Source organism: Pezoporus wallicus, unplaced genomic scaffold (genome assembly GCF_028554395.1).
Source record: "Pezoporus wallicus isolate ANWC-B61680 ecotype Strahan unplaced genomic scaffold, APGP_CSIRO_Pwel_v1 contig_5069, whole genome shotgun sequence".
Lineage (NCBI taxonomy): Eukaryota > Metazoa > Chordata > Aves > Psittaciformes > Psittacidae > Pezoporus > Pezoporus wallicus.
In genome coordinates, this window is record NW_026642361.1 from 3,328,984 (window position 1) to 3,347,376 (window position 18,393).

The window sequence follows — 18,393 nt, forward strand, 5'->3', positions numbered from 1 at the left end:
GCAATAAAGCAGATTCAGGATCTAAAAAGAGCTTCCAACAATTTAAATAAGACGGGGAACGCTCAGTACCAAGAACTGAGAGCTCCCTGTGACTGCTAGAATGACAAAGCAGCAGCCCAAATCACAAACCATTGAATTTTTAACATTCAATTAGAATATCTATCCACCCTCAGAAAAGGGAGTATTTTTCTTACCTTGAAGAAGTATTTCAATAAAAGCAGGAGAACAATTGTTTGATCCATAAAGAAACACAGTAGTCCCAGTGATATTTATATGTTTGAATCTCAGCTTCAAATCAAAATCATACCAGATCTAAGACATGAGAAAAACTAACATGTATTTATAATTCACACAGACACAGCAGCAGCCAATGGTGCACTCGAGGTTTGTGTCTTTGCTCTGGCCCTGCCTCTCCCCAGGCCCCATATAAAGTTTCCCAAGATCAGCAGAAGGCAGCCTTACTGAGCTGTGGCTACGTCTATTGTTCATTTGTCAGTTAAAACCCTTTTGGTGTAAGAGAAAAAGCTAGGGGTTTTGAAGTTTTACTAGTCATTACTGGGTCAAAATTCAGTGAAATTAGTGTAAACCCTTGCACTCTCCTTGAGAGGCTCCAGTTGTTTTCCACAGTACACAACTCTAGTGGGATGCCCTTTTGTCAGTGTTCAAAATATGCCTGGTAACATCTTTCAAGTGCAAGCACCATGCACAGCTGCTGAACCCACGGATAGGTCTTGCTAGGGTGTCCATGAGGAATAAACAGAGTCAGTTTATGTTATTTCTGTTGTATTTGCTCATCAAAACCAGGTGCACACCAGGAACTTCAAGAGCAAGTCTAAAACTGCTTACAGAAAATACAAAATCCTACTTCTTCAATGTAAAAGCAGAGCCTATAAATCCCCTAAGTCTCACTATATCCTCATGACACACACAATACCTACTTACTAGTGGACTTATTACATTTTTAGTAGGTAACCACAGCACATAACTGCCGGTAGAAATCCTTACGGCACCAAGAAGACCTGGGCATTAACCACGAAAGAGGCACAGCCGTCGCCACCACTTGCTCCCGACGATTCACACACATATACCCCATAGGACGACGGCCCTCGAGCCGGGAGGCGCTGGGGAAGCCCAGAGCCCAGCAGGCCGGAGCGGACAGTGGCGGCTATCACAGCCCATGAGCCGCATTGCGAGCCCTCCCGTCAGGGGAGAGGCCGCCCTCCTGTCCCGGAGCCGGCAGACACCGCACTGCGGCTGGGCAGCACCTCCGCTTCGCCCGCCTTCCTCTCCTCCTACGTGCTTTCTCTGCCCGGAGGGCGGGTGGAGGCGGGAACGGGGAGCAGCGGGTTCCTTAGGCAGCGGCCAGCACCGTGTGGCGGGGCTTTAGCTGCCGGGCCTCGGGTCCCCTCATGACTAGCGGAGCTGCCTCAGGGGTTCGAACCCGTACAGTTCCGCTTATGTCCCGCTCTCTGAGGTGCAGTACCGCTCCCCAGGGCTCCCCAGCCCGAGGTAGAAGGGTCTGCCGGAGGCGGCAGCGCAGTGGCGCGCTCCTGCTGCCCGCAGTGAGGCCACGGCGTGGAGGTAGGAGCCTGCCAGCGGCTACTGTAGCTATCAAGGCCAGAAGAAAGCTGTGCCCGTTCAGCTGTTTTACAGGGCAGATACACTGTTTGTTTCCTGAGCACTTTGTGATCACCGAGCACAAAGGGAGGCTTTATTAATGAGGCGGTTTTCAAGGCAACTGCGGGAGGCATCTCTCTTTTGATCTCACCAAATTAAGTGTGCATGGCACATTCCACCTTAATCAAAAGAACACTCCCAAAAGAGAACTCCTTCCTTTTACTCAGCAAAGAACACTCCCAAAAGAGAACTCCTTCCTTTTACTCAGCAGTTCTCACGATTTTTAACATTGTTCATTGCTGGTTTTCCCCAGAATGCAGCATCAGTACAGAAGAAGCTCTTTCACATTGCCGTGTTCTGCATACAAAAGCTTCTTGTGAAAGTAGAAACTACATATATGTATTTTTTAGACTATCTCCTTTGAGTGAGATTCTCAAATCTTTGATCTTAGAGAATCATTCACCACTGATTTGGATAGGCGTATGACCACCTAAAAGGTCTATAGAATTACTTGTCAGAATAGGCAAAAAAAGGTTTTTTGAAAACGGTCAGTATGTGGCTGCCAAGGACTAGGCAATAAATCTTATTTGCAGTTGCTGGGGTTCATGGTTCATCAGCTCAGAATATGCCCTTCCACCCTAAACTGTGGTGACTTGTTAATGACAACGGCCTGATAAATTTTTGAGTTTCCTTGTCCTGTAGGTAGCTTGCACATTCTATTTGGCATTTAAAGAAAGCTTAGAGAAAACTTGGTACACAGGGTTACATAGAGACCCTCTCAACCATCACCTTTCCTCAGCGAAAGCCTTTCTTCTTTTGCATTAATCTTAAGTGTTAAAGTCTGTCCCTTGAAAGACTTTTCACATTCACTTTGTGAATGCTTAGCTAAAATATATTCCCATAATGGTTGGGAGTCTGAAATCCAACCTGATCTGGGAAATGCAGTACCAATATCCCACTGTAACTGTAAGAAATTTCGGCTGATGGTTTTGGCCTTCTGCTCCTCCACGATTGCTATATTGCTACGGTTACGTGTGACAACTCGTTTATGTTTTGTCCCCTGTAATAGAACACATGGCTGTGGGATTTTCTGTAGGACATGCACCTGTACATGATCACACCAGCAGTACAACCTCAAGGTTATCAAGTCAGTGTTTCCCACTGCCACAATATTCCTGATGGGTGCCCACACATTTATTTGGCATTAAGTTTTTACACAAAAGTGAACTTCTATAATATTTAGATGTTGGATTTGTCCGTTAAATCTTTATAAAAGGAGAAATGGAAGAAAAAAAGATAGAGATGGAAAGAACTATACAATAAATAATGCAAATATATTAAGTTCTACTTTGATATTTAGTATACAGATGTGGCTAGCTAAAAAATGAGACTGTTAGCTAACTGTATAGCTATACTCTAGGCCTTGGATTTTATTAAGGAAAACACACAGTAAGTGACTTAAACCCAATATTTAAAAACGTGCCTCAAATTGTAATTGCATACTGGGACAAGAATTGGTCTTAACAAATGGCCTCGTAATAAGGCAATGGAACTATAGAAGCCAAATATTATAAGTAATATAGTGAAAGCCTTACTGTGTTACAGAGGCTTATTCACTTACAGTCTAAGTATAGAAATATATTTACATTATTCCCTAAAAAATCTGCATAGTTTTATGGGTAAGCGTTTGTTCTGAGGAATTCCTTTTGCAAGGGCAAGTAGGAGAACCAAGCAGTGGAAATGTAGGAATGAAGGACAGGTGGAGCCAGGTATGGATGGGGGAACTGGCAGGACTCAGCAGACTGGAGCATAAGGCAAGCATGTGGCTGTGCACACAGCTTCTCCCTAGTTCCTTGCCTTTTCCAGTGGCAGCGTGGGAGTTTGAGAGAGGCATGCATTCCCAGCCTTTTTGTTTTAGAGGAGCAGAGCTTATGTGAGCGGGGGTAGAAGGGAGGGAGCTCTGTGGGTATTAAAGTTCTTTCAGTCAATAATGAGCAAACTAATTAATTTTGATATTTAACTAGGTTAGTTTGAGTTGGATCGGCTTTCCAAAGCAGCTCACAGGGTGCCTGTCCAAGCTGGGTTACACGTAATTCAAGCCTGAGGGTTCAGGCAGGAATGCACCATTGAAGAGAGAGGAAGAAACCAAAGCAGAACCACAAACTGCATCTACGTTTAAGTTACAAATGGAAAAAACGTTTGGAGCAGAGCAGTCCTGCTACACTGCAGTTCGATTCAAACCTTCTCTCTGTTGCAAAGGCCCTGAGGGCTAGTTCACATTCTACAAAACATACCATGTCATGCCAATGTCACCTTCGTGGAGGTGATGGGGGTGGTATGGCTGGCCAGAAAAAGGTTCCCAAGGTTTAACCAGGCCAAAGCAGTCTGAATTTGGAGTTTAATTGTAAAATGAAAGGCAATCTTATACCATATCCAGCTCCACTGAAAACGTGAGATTTTACTGTAGATTTCAGAGAGGATGCTGACACAATTATATCTGGCTGATTGTTGCACTTAAAAATACAAATTGGGTAAATGGGAAACACTTAATTAACTAATAAATACTATTACAGGTTATTGTGGAGTTAATTTTAAGCATAATTGCCTTAATAATTTCCAGGTTCATCTATGATTTTCATCTTCAGTGGCACAGGTAAAGTAATTGCATCAACATCTATTATTCTGCAAAATATTGTTTATTAATTTCTCTTTAATTACATTACAGTTCTAAATCTTAGAAAAGCACATTGCTTATAAAAAGCACAGCTGTTTAATCAAAGCACATCAAGAGTTTGGTCATTATATGGAAAAGTCCCATTCTGCAGCAGCTTCCTTAAGTAGTTTATCAAATGCTAATTTCATTAAGAATTTTTGGGCCAACCTGTCTTGATGTAAATATAGGATTACTATCTCTCTGTTCATAAATCAAAAGATCCTTTTAATTTGCTGCATGAGTACACAAACTTTACAGCTATGACTGATTAATTTCCATTCCTGGCTGCATGAAAAGTTGCTGTACACAAATTCCAACAGTAACATCAGAGAATATTTTGGTTCAAGGCCGTAGTCTGTAACACAACTTGAAATATTTCCTGTTACAAATAATAAAAACACACAAATGAAGCAGATGCTTTCTCAGAACAGCACTTTATTTGGATCGCTAGGTGATCACTGTTTCTTTATAATGGTTAAATATTTTTACTGATAATACAATGGATTGTTCTTTAATTTTTAAACCAAGTCACTATTTCTAAGGAGACGGATGAGGAGATGACAATATTGTTGGTTAAGATGGATTATATCACTGTACATGCTATTTTTCTTTTTAAGCCATCAAACCAAATACAGCAAATGTTTAAAGATTTGTCACACAAAGTAGTAAAATAGCCTTGGAATTTTTTATTTTTATTATTTTTCTTTGTATAAACCAATTTGATAACCCAAATTTTTGTAATTGAATGATGACAGCTTGAAATAAAAACTGTTTGTCAAAAAGTTTTCAGACTTTTAAACAAGAATTTTAATCCTGAAACTATCTGCATGGTAAGGAAAATACTGTCAGCATTTAAATCAGTTTCATTCAGCAAGTTTATAAAGCAAAGTAATGTTCTAAAACGAAGCCGAAAACTGTATCCTTAGTTTTTAAGATAAGGTTATGTAATGCATTTAATAAAAGAGAGAATATGTTCAGTTTAAGATGCCCAATCATGGACATTCACCATCTGATTGAACATGAATAGCTCATGAAAGCCCTTCAAAACATAACTTTCACCTGGATATTTTTTTTGCCTGGACTCAAAAATGATGAATCCTAAATTAAGTTGAGTCCAAATTTCAGTATTAAAAACAAAAAAAACCAAAAAAAAACCAAAAAAAATTCTTAAGTATTTTATAAAAATATACTCAACATAAATGTTCGAACTGGAAAGGCCAGGTTGGATGGGGCTTTGAGAAAAATGACTGCTACTGCTGAACCCAGGACACTGGTCTAGTGGAAAGTCTCCCTGACCACAACACAAGGGTTGGAACTAGATGATCTTCCAACCTACACCATTCTATGATCCTATAAAACGAAGGAAGAAACCCCTTATGAATAGTTAATATGTGCAGTATCCCGTTTTTTAAATAAATATATATACATAGAATCTTATTCTACAGCTAGTATAGAGCCAATTTCTTATTTGCGAAAGCTGATAAGTGGATATAAAATAGAATCCTTCATCTCAGAAACAGCTTTCAGGTATTTTTCGTAAAGGCACAAAAGCTTGAACTCTTCAGCCTTTGGCTAGTCATGCTTCACATGTATAATATTTATAAAAATTAAATTAATGTCTCAAGTTTAAAGACATTATTATGCTTCTACTATATGCTCTGGAGATTTACTACAGGTACTTACAGACCACAGTCATGTTGTTTCTCTGTGACTTACAGTGTAAGCATAGTCCCCTCAATGACAACAGTTTAATGGACAAAATATAGACTTTTCTGCAAGGTAAAAATGTTTCGGTTTAACCCACTATTTTATTCAGTCATTATCAAACTCCCATTTAAACATGAGAGCAATGATGGTTCACAACAAGAAGTTTCTGAGTACAAGGAAAAGAACCACTGAGAAATTCTGAACTTTAATAGATAGCCACAATCCAACTGGAAACAGGCCTTAACCAGCTTTCGACAGCTTGTCAGAAAGCCCACTGAGTAGAAATAAATGATGGCTAAATTATACCTTTTTCAAAATTATTTATATTTTTCTTTCTATATATGCCAGTACTTCAAAAGAAAATGTGAAGAACGTAGAACATCATCTTTACTAAATCTGTGAAAAATTGCATTATAAAGCAGAACTGAGCAGATCTGTTTTTTTTATCCCTGCGGTTGTACTATAGTTATCCAACATCAAAAAAAGTTTGGTGAAAAGAAACTCCTTTTACTTCTACAGATGAAATCATATCCACAGTAGTGTTCAGTTCCATTGGCATGAGCATTCTATAGGCTCTTGAATGACATACATAATTTCAGTGCCATTTCCTGAGCAGCGTAGTGGCACAGTCAGATTACGCGTTCCATTTTCTCGACAACATTTACAGAATCTTAAATGGGTATCGATATTGACATTGAAGATTGTTGCAGATGGGCATTTTCCATCACAAGAAGCCACATTTATCTAGGAGTATAATAAGAACTGAAATTAGACATCTCAAATTTTGTTACAAGGATATTGCATTTCAAACTTCTTTGTGATAAAAACTCATTTTTAATTTGAAAATTATTTTATCTTCTAAAATGCATTCATTCTAAGGGTAGACACATTTTTAATATATTTTTCTTTTAAATTAAATTTTGTTGTTGTTATTTAACCATGTATTCTGTCTTAAGCTTGACCCAAATGTTGTGCTGTGTATACCAAAACTGAATCCCTAGTTTACAATTTAATAACTTCAAAAGAGCACAGCTAAATTCATGTTCATTCCTGAACAGTTAAATTCTCATTACTAGTCCTCTTTCTAAAACTAAATAAATACACCACACACTCTTACTTCTACTATTAAATTTTGGGAATGTCACTGTTGACCTTCTGTCAAGATGTAAATTAACCTGCTCAGCTTTCAATTGCTAATGATATTTTGCCTTTTATGACTGTATATGTTCTTCAACAGTCTTACCAGGGGCCTTTTGGAAGTATAGAGATACTGTGCCGATTGCTTCTCCTGTAAGTGCTACATGAGAAGCACATTTGCTGCCTGGACATGCTTTGTAGATGTGGCTACACCCAAGCTGAGAAAAAAGTTGTCTTAAGCAGACCCATAAATAAATGCCATCGTGAATTTACGATATGGAGACACATGCTATGTGGAGGAGAAGACACCCAGAGATTAAAGGTCTTCAAAGAGGAATGCAGCAGTAATTCAAAGAGAAATCACATCCTAAGTGAAAGAATTTCTACTCCTCTTTTAGAGTGGGATGTTATTTCATGGTGAAGAGTTCAATGCCCATGTGAGTTATAATTATGCTGTGTACTTTTCATTTGAAGCCGGATGATTTTCCAGGTGGGAGGGCTCAGGCCTTCAGCCAATAGGAACAGCTAATTTTACTCCATTTACAAGTAGGATAACATTCCTAGGGTCAAAGGTCTGCTTCTGAGAAGATAGCAGCATTTTTTTGTTGCTTGTTGAGAGCTATAACCCACTTAATACTTGATTTGGTATGCCATAGGCCCAGCATCACGGGTCTTCTATGCTTACCGGGCTTTGACTTATACAGTCACTTTTTCTTATGGTTGTCCTGATTGTTATTTTCTGGCAAATCCTTTCTTCCTTTTTGCCTGATAAAATACATAAAATGCATACTGAATCAATACACTTTTTGTACTGCATTTGCTACTAAAAAAAAGTGAAGCTATATTCAATAAATATACTTTGTTTTCAATAGTGTGAAACTAGGACTTCCATAATTGAATTATTTTTAAGCAAAAGGAATACTTCCTGTGCAGAATTATCATTTTTTTAGGTGCACATATGAAGCATCAATTGGCCCGTTAAGCTAAACAGATTTTATAAATATTAAAATAGTAGTACGATTTTAAATTACACTTATGGCAGGACAAATATAAGCAATTGGAAAAAAGATGTCATAAATAATTTTTAATAGTATTAAAATTAATTCTTTTTTAATAGGAATATTGAATGTAAACAATATTTTAATTCTGCATTTAAGAAAATTTTCAGAACTTAACATTTGAGAAGGTAGAGTTGTAAATGTGATTACAACCGTGATGTTATTTTGAATGTTTAAAATTTAAATAGAATACTATCATGCCATATATTTTTGAGAAAGATGAAGAAGGAAGTTTTGAAGGAGAGAGATGCATATATTTGCTAAATATGGTGCAGTTTTTACCACCAGAACTGAAGCATGTAGTATTGAGTCAGCATATGGATCTAGGATTAGGGAAATTTTAAAGTGCATTCTGGGAGATACTGATAGGAGGATTTTCCTTTTATTTGAAAAACAAATCTGTACATTGCAAAGCCATTTTTAACACAATAAAAGTTATAAGACTGACACAATTAAACATACAGTATTTCATGCTGCACTCCATACCAGACTGTTACTTCTGCTTCTGTAACAGCAGTTACTTAGATCTCCTATTTCACTTCCCATCAAAATTACCTATTAGTTTTGCTATGCAACTATTTTGGACAATCAACATCTCAAGTAGTAAGCACCATCCAGCAGAGTTTCTCTACCTGCTGCACTTGCCTTCATGGATGGGTGTACTCAGAAAAGAGCAATATTTCTGTTCTCCAGAAGACTGTGAGCTCTTTTACAAGATAAATGAGCTCTGAGTGACCAGGGATATCCTGCACCCACAGCTCCAGTGGGTATTTAAAAATTAGGCTGGCTGCAGAGCACAGCTAGATTTTAATGTGTGCATTGCAGGATCAAATAAGATTCTGTTGCTGAGCTAGTACACCACTGTACTATCGAAGCTGTTAGCCCACAATATCTTGGGTTTTCCTTCTCAGTAGCACATAAGAAAAAGAAGTCCCATGATAATTCCATCAGACAGTGCTTGCCAGCATTAGTATGTGCTGACAATGCAGTCTTTGTACTTCTACGACTCATATAGGGATACATCACTTTTCGGTGTATAAGGTGCTGATGTCTAATGAAAACTCTGCTATTATGCTTTTTTCTTTCCCAGTTTCAACTGTCAAAAGAATCTGCATTCTGTAGCAGGTGTGGTTTTTTTACTCCTTATTTGATTAAAGAGTTTCTGTGACTTATCTATCTTTAAAAGCAACAAATTATGATCATAATGCAACAATTCTGTAATATTCCATAATTCCTAGTGTATATTATTTATTAATGTATGGCTGTAATTGTATGTTTCTCCCCCTCCCTCCCTCCCCCCACCCCATTTTCATAACTTTGTGAGAACGTGATGTTTGTGACAAAAGAAATACAGAATGAATCCATATCTGCACAGATAAATTGGGCAGTCTTGCTCTACTTTAAGGCAAAAACTGTTCAGTCATTAAATTAGTGATCTGGGATCAAATTTAGAATCTCTTGGCAACAGTATTCAGGATAATAATAATATTTAAAGTATATCATTTCTAATTACAACCTCCCTGTACAGTATTAAAACCAATTTCAGAAATGAACAAGAACTATCAGCAGCATGTACCATAAATGGATGAACCTGATTCTGACAGGTGCTGAACAGTGAACCCTGACCGGACTTTAGGACACCGCTGATTTGGGACACCAACAGGGAGTCAGCATCTCTCAGTATCAGGCACAGTACCATTAACTGAATGGTGATATTTAATGTGATGCCAGCTATACACGTATATCAAGCAGTGCTTACACTATTATTAGAAAAAAAAAGAAAATAATGTTATTAAAAATAATACCTGGTTCACAATTAATACTATGAGTAGGCACTACTGGACTAATGGCAAAGGGTAATAGACCCAATCCAGAACCTGGCAGAATCATTAGGAATATTAAGTTTCTTGTGAAACAAAAACATTTTTATTTAAACGACATTTCATTAATTCTTACACTGCCAACTGCAATTTTTCTTTTAGCAAAAAACAATGAGCTTTCCTGTTAGTGTACCAAATTTGAAAACTTTGCAGCTACTTCAAGTCTTGCTAAAGATGGCTTAAACTTTATTTCCCCCCTGGTTAACACAAAACTGGAATGATGCTTCCTTGTAAATCAAACTTTTGCAATGAGTCTCTCTATGGCAAGGTAAGAATTAAATATATGCACTCACTTTACATGCATTGAATCAAGAACTTTCAGAAAGATTATTTTGTTCCCATTAAAACCCCAAGCTCTATTTATAAGTACTCTTTTTAACTGCTTCACCACAGGGCACATGCTTTTAGTTAAAAAGAAAATAAAATTAAGATAACATATAATTGTATTAATTGTATCTGGGGTTTTAGCAGCCAACTCAGCAAGTATTTCTGAAGTATAACGATGCCTTTCCTGAGGCCACAGAATACGGCCAAAATTATAAATCTTCTTGATCAACAGAAAATCAGTAGCCATTACTTCTTTATGCTTTAAATCCAACCTAATTTCGGTGGGGGGGTATATTTAAATATTTTTAAATGTAACTTATCTCATTAAAGAAACAATAATTAGTAAGATTTTAGTACAATTCTGGTGTGTTACTCTTCTGTGCCAATTCTCATTCAAACAAAAATATATTCTGTTGTATTAAGATAGCTTTTATTTTCTAGGGTTTGGATACAACAGAGCAACAATAATTGCAGTTCACTTTCAAATCATTGCATAACTTGGAAACTTGAGTATTGTGTATTTGGTAAATATTAATATTTCCTCTTATATCACAAATTATTTACAACTCATTTCACTTCTGAATTATATTTAATAACTGTGCAGTATATGGTTATAAGTCTGTGACTTCCTATGCAATATTATTAAGTAAAGGTTTGTCTAAAAAAATACCAAAGACTAATTTCCTTTTATATTTTAACTCCAATGTTGAACACAAGAAAGGACAAAAATGAGGGGAGGGTTTCCTGTGGCATTCCACAGACTTTTGCTCTGCACAATTAGCTTTACACAACAGTTTTTTATTTTTATGTACACATAATTAAGTACCTTGATAATAAAAAATCTTCTTGTCAAAACTGTAAAGAAAATTAAAATCTTTTCATTATTTTAATTGAGATAACTTCTGATCTTCAGCAGATTATATTTGGAGGGATTTGGTTATACTCCAGAATAAAGATCACCATGTCAGCAGCCAAGTGAAGCAAAACCTTTTAATAGGAGTAGTTAGGTAACTATAACAATTTTATGTGATTTATGGGGGGACTGCATGCTTTTTCCTTCTTTATGTCCCAGCAAGTGAGGTTAAAAAACAAGCCCTCCAAAACCAAAGCCAAACTAAGCACATATTGCAGCCTTTTTTACTTACAGGTCTTGCAGCAGCCATCATTATACATCTGCACAATTCCTCCGTTCTAGGAAAATAAAAAAAGAATATAGCAAAAAACAGTGGCCAATACAAAGGTGAATTTTATCTCAATATATTCCATGTTTTAAAGATGTCCAACTAATAAAAAGTAGCATCGCTGAAATCAAGAGAATTACAGAGAGATGTATGAGCTGGAGGCTTGGTTCACAAATTCTTTATGGCCTTTGACACTGCAACTGAACTCATTGCTGCACATCTGATCTGATCTAGTGTCTTTGACTAAGCCACTGAGTTTCTATAAGAAACTTTTTATATCATCCACTTCCATCTATTTCCCCATGCCAAAATTTATTAGAACAGTTCAAAAACCTGAGGTGTGCAACTTTGCTGATGATGTAAAAGGATTTCCAGGGATATGCTAAGGAAAAAATTAATACGTAATAAGTAGCTTTTTACAATATTAAATATATATATGCATATATACACACTTTTGAAAGAGAACTTTAACTGCAGAATTTCAGAACCATTGATGTGTTCAATTCTTTTTCTCAGTTATAGTCTTTGTTACTGTTTTTTTTTGCTGAAGATGCCTGTTAGCTAAAAGTTAAAATGTATGAAAGTGAAGAAAATGTCCTTCTGAGATTAAAAGGGAGTGCGAGAGGGAGAAAGAAAGAGGCACTGTCAGGATCCGACAGAATGGGAACAAGCAAGAAACAGGCACCCACAATTTTAGTGCATAGCCCAGAACCACATATCAAACAGACAACTGAACATAAATAGCACTCTTACGGTAACAACAGGCTAAAGACATTGTTAAGCTCCAGTCTTTTCAGGCTAGAATGCATTTTTTATTTCATTACAGGAGAAATATTGAATAAGTTGTTCAAGGACTTCTTAAATGAGCACTTAAACTCAGCCTCCATATTCCTAAATTGTCCTAAGCTGCCTGACAGAAGAGTTTTCTCCTCATCTACTGTTCAAGTCTATACTCAGCATCTCTGAAAAACAGCTCAGAATGATTCAGAAAATTAATTTTAGGGCTCCATTCTTTAAAATCTTAATGGTTATTACTAAGGAAAGATCCTAATAGATGGTGACAAAAGGGTTCCAAGGAAGAAACTGGAGCATAGTCAAAGTAGAGCAGACATTCATTTTAGATAGAATGCCTTCTTCAGGACTGCAAGAAATAAGGACTCTTAAACAAATGGAGTGGATAAGTAGGACTGTGCTAAATTTATACTCTGTAGTCAAGGCAGCAGTGCTACTACCATCTCTCATACATTTCTACGTGTATATTTCTACATGTATATTTCTGCATGTATATTTCTTTTATTATTATTTGTAGCTTACATTAAATATACGGCATACTGCAAGTGCAAGAATTATAAGAAATGTGAAGCTAGAGAAATATTAAATTAGAAATTAAATTGTAAAAAATATGTAATATACATGAAGCATTCGCATTCTTCAAAACAGTTTTTATGGTTGTGCCCAATTTACATTTTCAGGTATACGATGTAGGTAGATGCCCATTCATGTATGCTAGATAATTATTTAATTTTTTTATGTTATACAATGTTTAGTTAAAAAGATAATAAAGTTTATGTATACTCTATCATCCTCCTAATCTTTGCATAACTGCAGGAATTTTTAATATTGCCCTCTTTTATATGCAGCATTTCTGAATTGCTTGATCCAATTTATTTAGTGTATATATACTACGAACTGGGCAAAGTGTTATTCCAAACTAAAGTAAACCATAGTGATTAGCACTGTGTATAGTGAAATATCAAGTATAATTCCTATTCCACAGTATTTTAAGAGCAGTCATTGTTGTTAGTACCCAAACAAACTTCTGTACTCTTCACAGGTATTCTGTCAAAACAAGACTGTAAATTGTTCTCTTACATGTTTTTACTTACCACTTTTTTAATTTAAAGAAAGTGTATGAAGTATGCATGTGTTGTCAAGGTCCAGTCAATAATAACTGACTCCAGGTCAGTTATTGTCACTTACCTCAACCAAAGTACAAACCTTTGTACACTCGGTGTCATTAAAAGGGGGGCAGACAACACTTGATCCCAGTATGACAGCCCCTGCAGCAGTCTTTGCACACTTGTAGTTAGTGCAGTTGGAGGTCCAGGTGCTGCCTTCCTGAATGTATACATCAAGACCATTGTCAGGAAATACAAAACATTTTGGCTTTATCTCCAACCCAAAACATCTGTGAAAGTGGTCCCCTCATGCGGTAGTACCTACTGGAGTGAAAAGCTTGTTGCAGACCACCTACAGGCGGCAAAGACCATCCTCTAACTACCAATGACTACTCCTCCCTGGAGGCACAGTTCTACTCTCCAGAACATGGCTCAGCATTGGTGTACTAGTGCAGACCAAAAGGACTCTGTGCCAGAAAAAAAGCCTTGTTCTAAAAGCAATGGGAAGCATGAACCAAGTCATGACCATATCTAGATTTCCTTGTATGAATGCTGGAACAAACCGTGAGGATCCTAAACCCCAGTGCTTCAGTTTGCACACTTGCTTTCTGTAGAAACCAGAATGAGGAGAAGAGTGGCCCTGGGAAGAGGGGGACATAGAAATTCTGATGCAGACTTAGAAGCTCCCAATGCATCTAGATCACCTTATATGACTTAGAGTTACAATTTCAACCCTACCCTGCACTTAAAACATGCCTAGCCTGAAGTAAATGATGATATTTATATATCTTTGCAGAAAATCTTGCACCAAATAAAATTAAACAAGGTATTCACCTAGTGTGAAATAGCAGGTCTTTAAATAACACACTTTTTTCCCATCATATACCATAAATAGTTCCTGAGCGTGTAACCAGCAGTAAGGAGGTATGAAGCAAGGCTCACAGCATGACTTAACTAAGAAGCGACTGTCAGACACTTGTTTATTGTATCATTATAGTTACTTCCTATCTCTGTCCAGAGGTCCTTACCTCATACATGATTAGTGTTCCATTCTCAGTGTGAAAAGAGCAGGACATGTCTTGACAGGTACCACAACAAGTATGGTGACTGGAGGAAGGAATGTATATTTGATGCTGGAAAGAAAGGAAAACAACAAAAAAAGGAAAAAAGGTGTTTTGTAAACACATATGCTGCTAGAAATTACCTTTCAAAAGAATCCTGGAGACTCAAGGTACTCATCACTGTTAAGTTCTCAAATTCTTACTTAGCAAACAGGACTAGCAAAGTCTTCACTTGTGACTTATGGTGTAGTTGAGCTCACAAATTGCATCATTCGTGTATTTTAAGAGTACTCACAGCTTCACATTGCTGGGAACAGTTCACCATTGTAAAATGCATTGCATTGTATCCTGTGTTCTGATCTTTTTCTTGTAAGCACTGTACAGTGTAACAAAGGTCTCCACCCAAGAACTGAATCACTGACTGTCCAGGATTCAGTACCGTGACCTCTTGGAAGATGCACACATCATCCTTCTCTAACACCAAAAGAAATAAATGTTACCAGAACGGGACAAAAAAAAAAATCATCAGGCAAATCAACAGAATCATTGTGGACACAAACAGAAGGCAAAGTCCTGTGGTCTGCAAAAGCATTCTAACTTTTAGACTTGATTGGTTTGTGGTTTATTTATCAGACGGGGGGTGCGGGTGGGGGGGTGGGGAGGGAACAGGTGAGGGAGAGGTGTAATTCAGCTTAAGAAAACACTGCAAAATGCAAAACTGTATAAAGTAAATAGCGTTCCTACTATGGAATTTAAAAAAAAAAAAAAGAGTGTTGGTCTTATTTTTAAAGAGTCCTAATATTTAACATTGAACAAAATGTAGCCTTTCTGTCTGTTAAACTAGCATGTCTACAATTACCTTTGGGACAGTAATATCCTCAAGCTGTATTGTAAATGTGTGCTTTGCTCACAGAGGCACTTCAGCCTGGGCTGCGGTCAGGATTGCAGTGGGCAGCAAGCACCCTCATGCACAGCACAGCTGAAATCTAGTCTATACAGGGTAGATGAGTAAGGGAAGGGAGCAGAGGTCTGATCTTAAGACAGGTTATCTACCTTTGTGCCGGCTGGACAGGTCTGTTGCTCTGGTGTGAGATGTCTCATTAGTGCTCGATACTGAACTAGCAGCACTCGCACTGCTCACACTCAGCTAAGGTTCACAATCTGCACCCTGTCTGCCTCCCACCAGACAGACCATGCCTGACTCTGAAAGCAAGGGCAGTATTATGACACTCCTACACCCCACCAGAACAGACACAAAATGGATGGGTTAGCAGACAAAGCATGGTGTTCCAAAAAGAGAGTGTACTGGCATAACTAAGTAGACATCCATGAAATGAAGTTAAAGGAGTGTTTATGCTTGAGAAAGTTATTATGGCCCTATAATGCTTTCTTTGCATGACTTTTTTTGCTAAAAACTAAACTAAAACAGCTAAGAATATGAAAAAAGTTACCACAAATGTAGTGAGTGCATCCACAAGCACTGGAAACATTACTATCTATTTTTTTAACTTCTCCCTGAGGATAAAAAGATAAGAGTTTGCAAAGTCACGGACAATTAAATGTAGTGCTAAACAGACATTTTTTTTCTTTAAAATGTAAAATATCACTTTCATCACTTCCACCCCTGCTTTCATAAAAGAGAAAAATTTCAACGTACTTAAGAAACAGTAGCACAGAGTTATTAGATGTATTTATCACTTTAAACAGGAGCAAAGAGAATACATTTGAATAACAGAGTCACTGAAGAGCAATTTTTTCTAGATACAAAGTTATGTCAGTAATAAACATAGCAGCAACAGACTACCTTCTATGAATTTTCTTCCAAAAGCTAGGTAATACCTATTCAAATTTGCAACTTCTGTTTAGACTTTACATTATTTAGCCTTCACATAAGGGAAAAGAGAAAGTCAAGTGACAGGCATTTGACAGGGAACATATCTCCATCACTGCAGTAATAATGGGAATTTGAACATTCACTCATAATTGTTTTCCAGATCACAGTCCCTATTATGAGAAGGTATGTGAGGAGCAAAATATTTATGGCTTCTCATAACAGTTAAATTCAGTGATGTTAAATCATTTTAATCAAAAGCATAAAGGATTAACAAAATAACATATTTCTTCAGATTATATATATGATCATAAAGCTTATTCCTCATTAATTATTAAAAATAATTTGGTTTATTTACATGGAAAACCTTCCCAGCATATTTTGAGTCAACATTGAACAGAATAATACTGCAGTTGCTTTTCTTCTTTTGACATCTTATAACACACAAGGCGAAATTTCCCCAAGGAATATTTGACAATACTGTGCAGACACTTCGAGTCACATGCCTGTCCCTGTTCAGCCTCAACACCCTTTAAAACTAATTGAAACAAGGAATAGAAAGGGAGGAGTAAGAGGATTGTTCAATTGTCCATTAATAAAATTATCTAAAGGACAGTGCTTACCAATTTACAGGTCAGCATAGTAGCGTTTTCACAGCTACATTCTGAAAAGAAAACAAGAAACCCATGGTAGTCAGTTATCTACTTGTTAGCTTTTGTTACCAGCAGTGACTAAGGAATAAAGCAATGATTACCACAGTGCCATTCTGGACAACACTGCCCCGGTATTTTTTCCTTCACAAGTGTCATTTCATCTGTGCAATTCATAGGAGGCTCAGGACAAAGATTTTCATCACAAACTAAAGGGGACAGGGAGAGAAGAAACATATGAGACACACATTTCTCAAATTTCCTTTGAATTTTCTGGCTTGTATTTCCTTGATGAACTATTTTAAGGACATCTTAACTATTTTTTATTGTGTTTCTTAAGCATCTGAATTATATTTGGAACTTAAAAAATAAACAACGATTTTAAAAAATGCTTTTAGTTGCCTTAAAACGTTGAAATTTTCAGAAAACTTCACACAGGAATCATTTAATATTCCTCTTACTTCAGAGTCACTCAAGCTGATAACTAGTACCAGCTACAAATGTGCTGTAAAGCACACTTCTGTAAGATAACAGGAGCAACTGCCCTCCTAGGATGACTCCAGTAAGCAAATATCTGCCTGCCTTATTGGAAGTGGCTTACTGGGACTCTGAAAGATGACCACATACTAAGATCTAACTTTCTACCTGCCAGAATTTGGCAAAAACAGTGCCAAAGGCCCTTTGCAGAAACTTTAACCTGGGTGCAAGTGCAAGGAAAAGGTAAGGACCAAAATATGGAACCAGCTGAAGTAAAAATTACTAATCTTCAAACTTGCTGGAAGACAATTAATTGAAATTACTCAAAGACACCAACAAGATAAGAGTTAATCTAAATCAAGCAGTTACACATGTAGACATTACTTAAGAACACACAGCACAATTTCTGTGGTTTTATGAGGCTACCAAAGACCACATTAAACTGCAAATATTTTTCTTCTGTTTCTTTTTTGAATAGTAGTCAACCCAGCAGTATTTGAAACCCTTGGCCTATTGCTTCCTTTAGCTTTTAGAAAAGCTAAAACTGCAAAGAAACTACCTAAACACTAGCGAATGGTACAACAGAGGAACAACAATATGGAATCTGTTTTATGGCAGGTGTTTTAGTATGTGAACAACTGTATATTTATACTCCAAGGATGGGATTCAGTTCCACATCAATATATCATCACTTAGATCACCCTGAAAGTACCTATATTCTCTCTGGTGGATTAAATAACCTCTCCAGACTCTATTGACTGGGTTGGTTAGACCAGCACTGAGTATACCAAGAAATTTGAGCTCACCTCTATGCGAACACCCTAATTTAGATCTCTTAATCTCTCTTGCAGCCCAC

General features: G+C 37.1%; 2 protein-coding genes across 6 annotated transcripts in view; both read right to left on the minus strand.

Moving 5' to 3' along the window:
• PTPRQ (protein tyrosine phosphatase receptor type Q) overlaps nucleotides 1–249 on the minus strand; it is a 129,299-nt gene extending 129,050 nt beyond the window's left edge. For all 5 annotated transcript variants that reach the window (XM_057429397.1, XM_057429396.1, XM_057429395.1 and 2 more), the window contains exon 1: nucleotides 195–249. In XM_057429397.1, coding sequence (XP_057285380.1) covers nucleotides 195–242 — 48 coding nt within the window. In that variant the 5' untranslated portion in view covers nucleotides 243–249. The remainder of the gene's footprint in view (nucleotides 1–194) is intronic.
• A 6,231-nt stretch (nucleotides 250–6,480) lies between these two features.
• The window catches only part of OTOGL (otogelin like), a 97,647-nt gene continuing 85,734 nt past the window's right edge, over nucleotides 6,481–18,393 (minus strand). Inside the window, exons 51-59 of the mRNA XM_057429354.1 lie at nucleotides 17,165–17,269; nucleotides 17,034–17,074; nucleotides 16,031–16,094; nucleotides 14,875–15,053; nucleotides 14,547–14,651; nucleotides 13,619–13,738; nucleotides 11,585–11,630; nucleotides 7,860–7,939; nucleotides 6,481–6,781 (exon numbers count right to left, since the gene is read on the minus strand). Of these exons, the coding sequence (XP_057285337.1) occupies nucleotides 6,581–6,781; nucleotides 7,860–7,939; nucleotides 11,585–11,630; nucleotides 13,619–13,738; nucleotides 14,547–14,651; nucleotides 14,875–15,053; nucleotides 16,031–16,094; nucleotides 17,034–17,074; nucleotides 17,165–17,269 (941 nt within the window). The 3' untranslated portion in view covers nucleotides 6,481–6,580. The remainder of the gene's footprint in view (nucleotides 6,782–7,859; nucleotides 7,940–11,584; nucleotides 11,631–13,618; nucleotides 13,739–14,546; nucleotides 14,652–14,874; nucleotides 15,054–16,030; nucleotides 16,095–17,033; nucleotides 17,075–17,164; nucleotides 17,270–18,393) is intronic.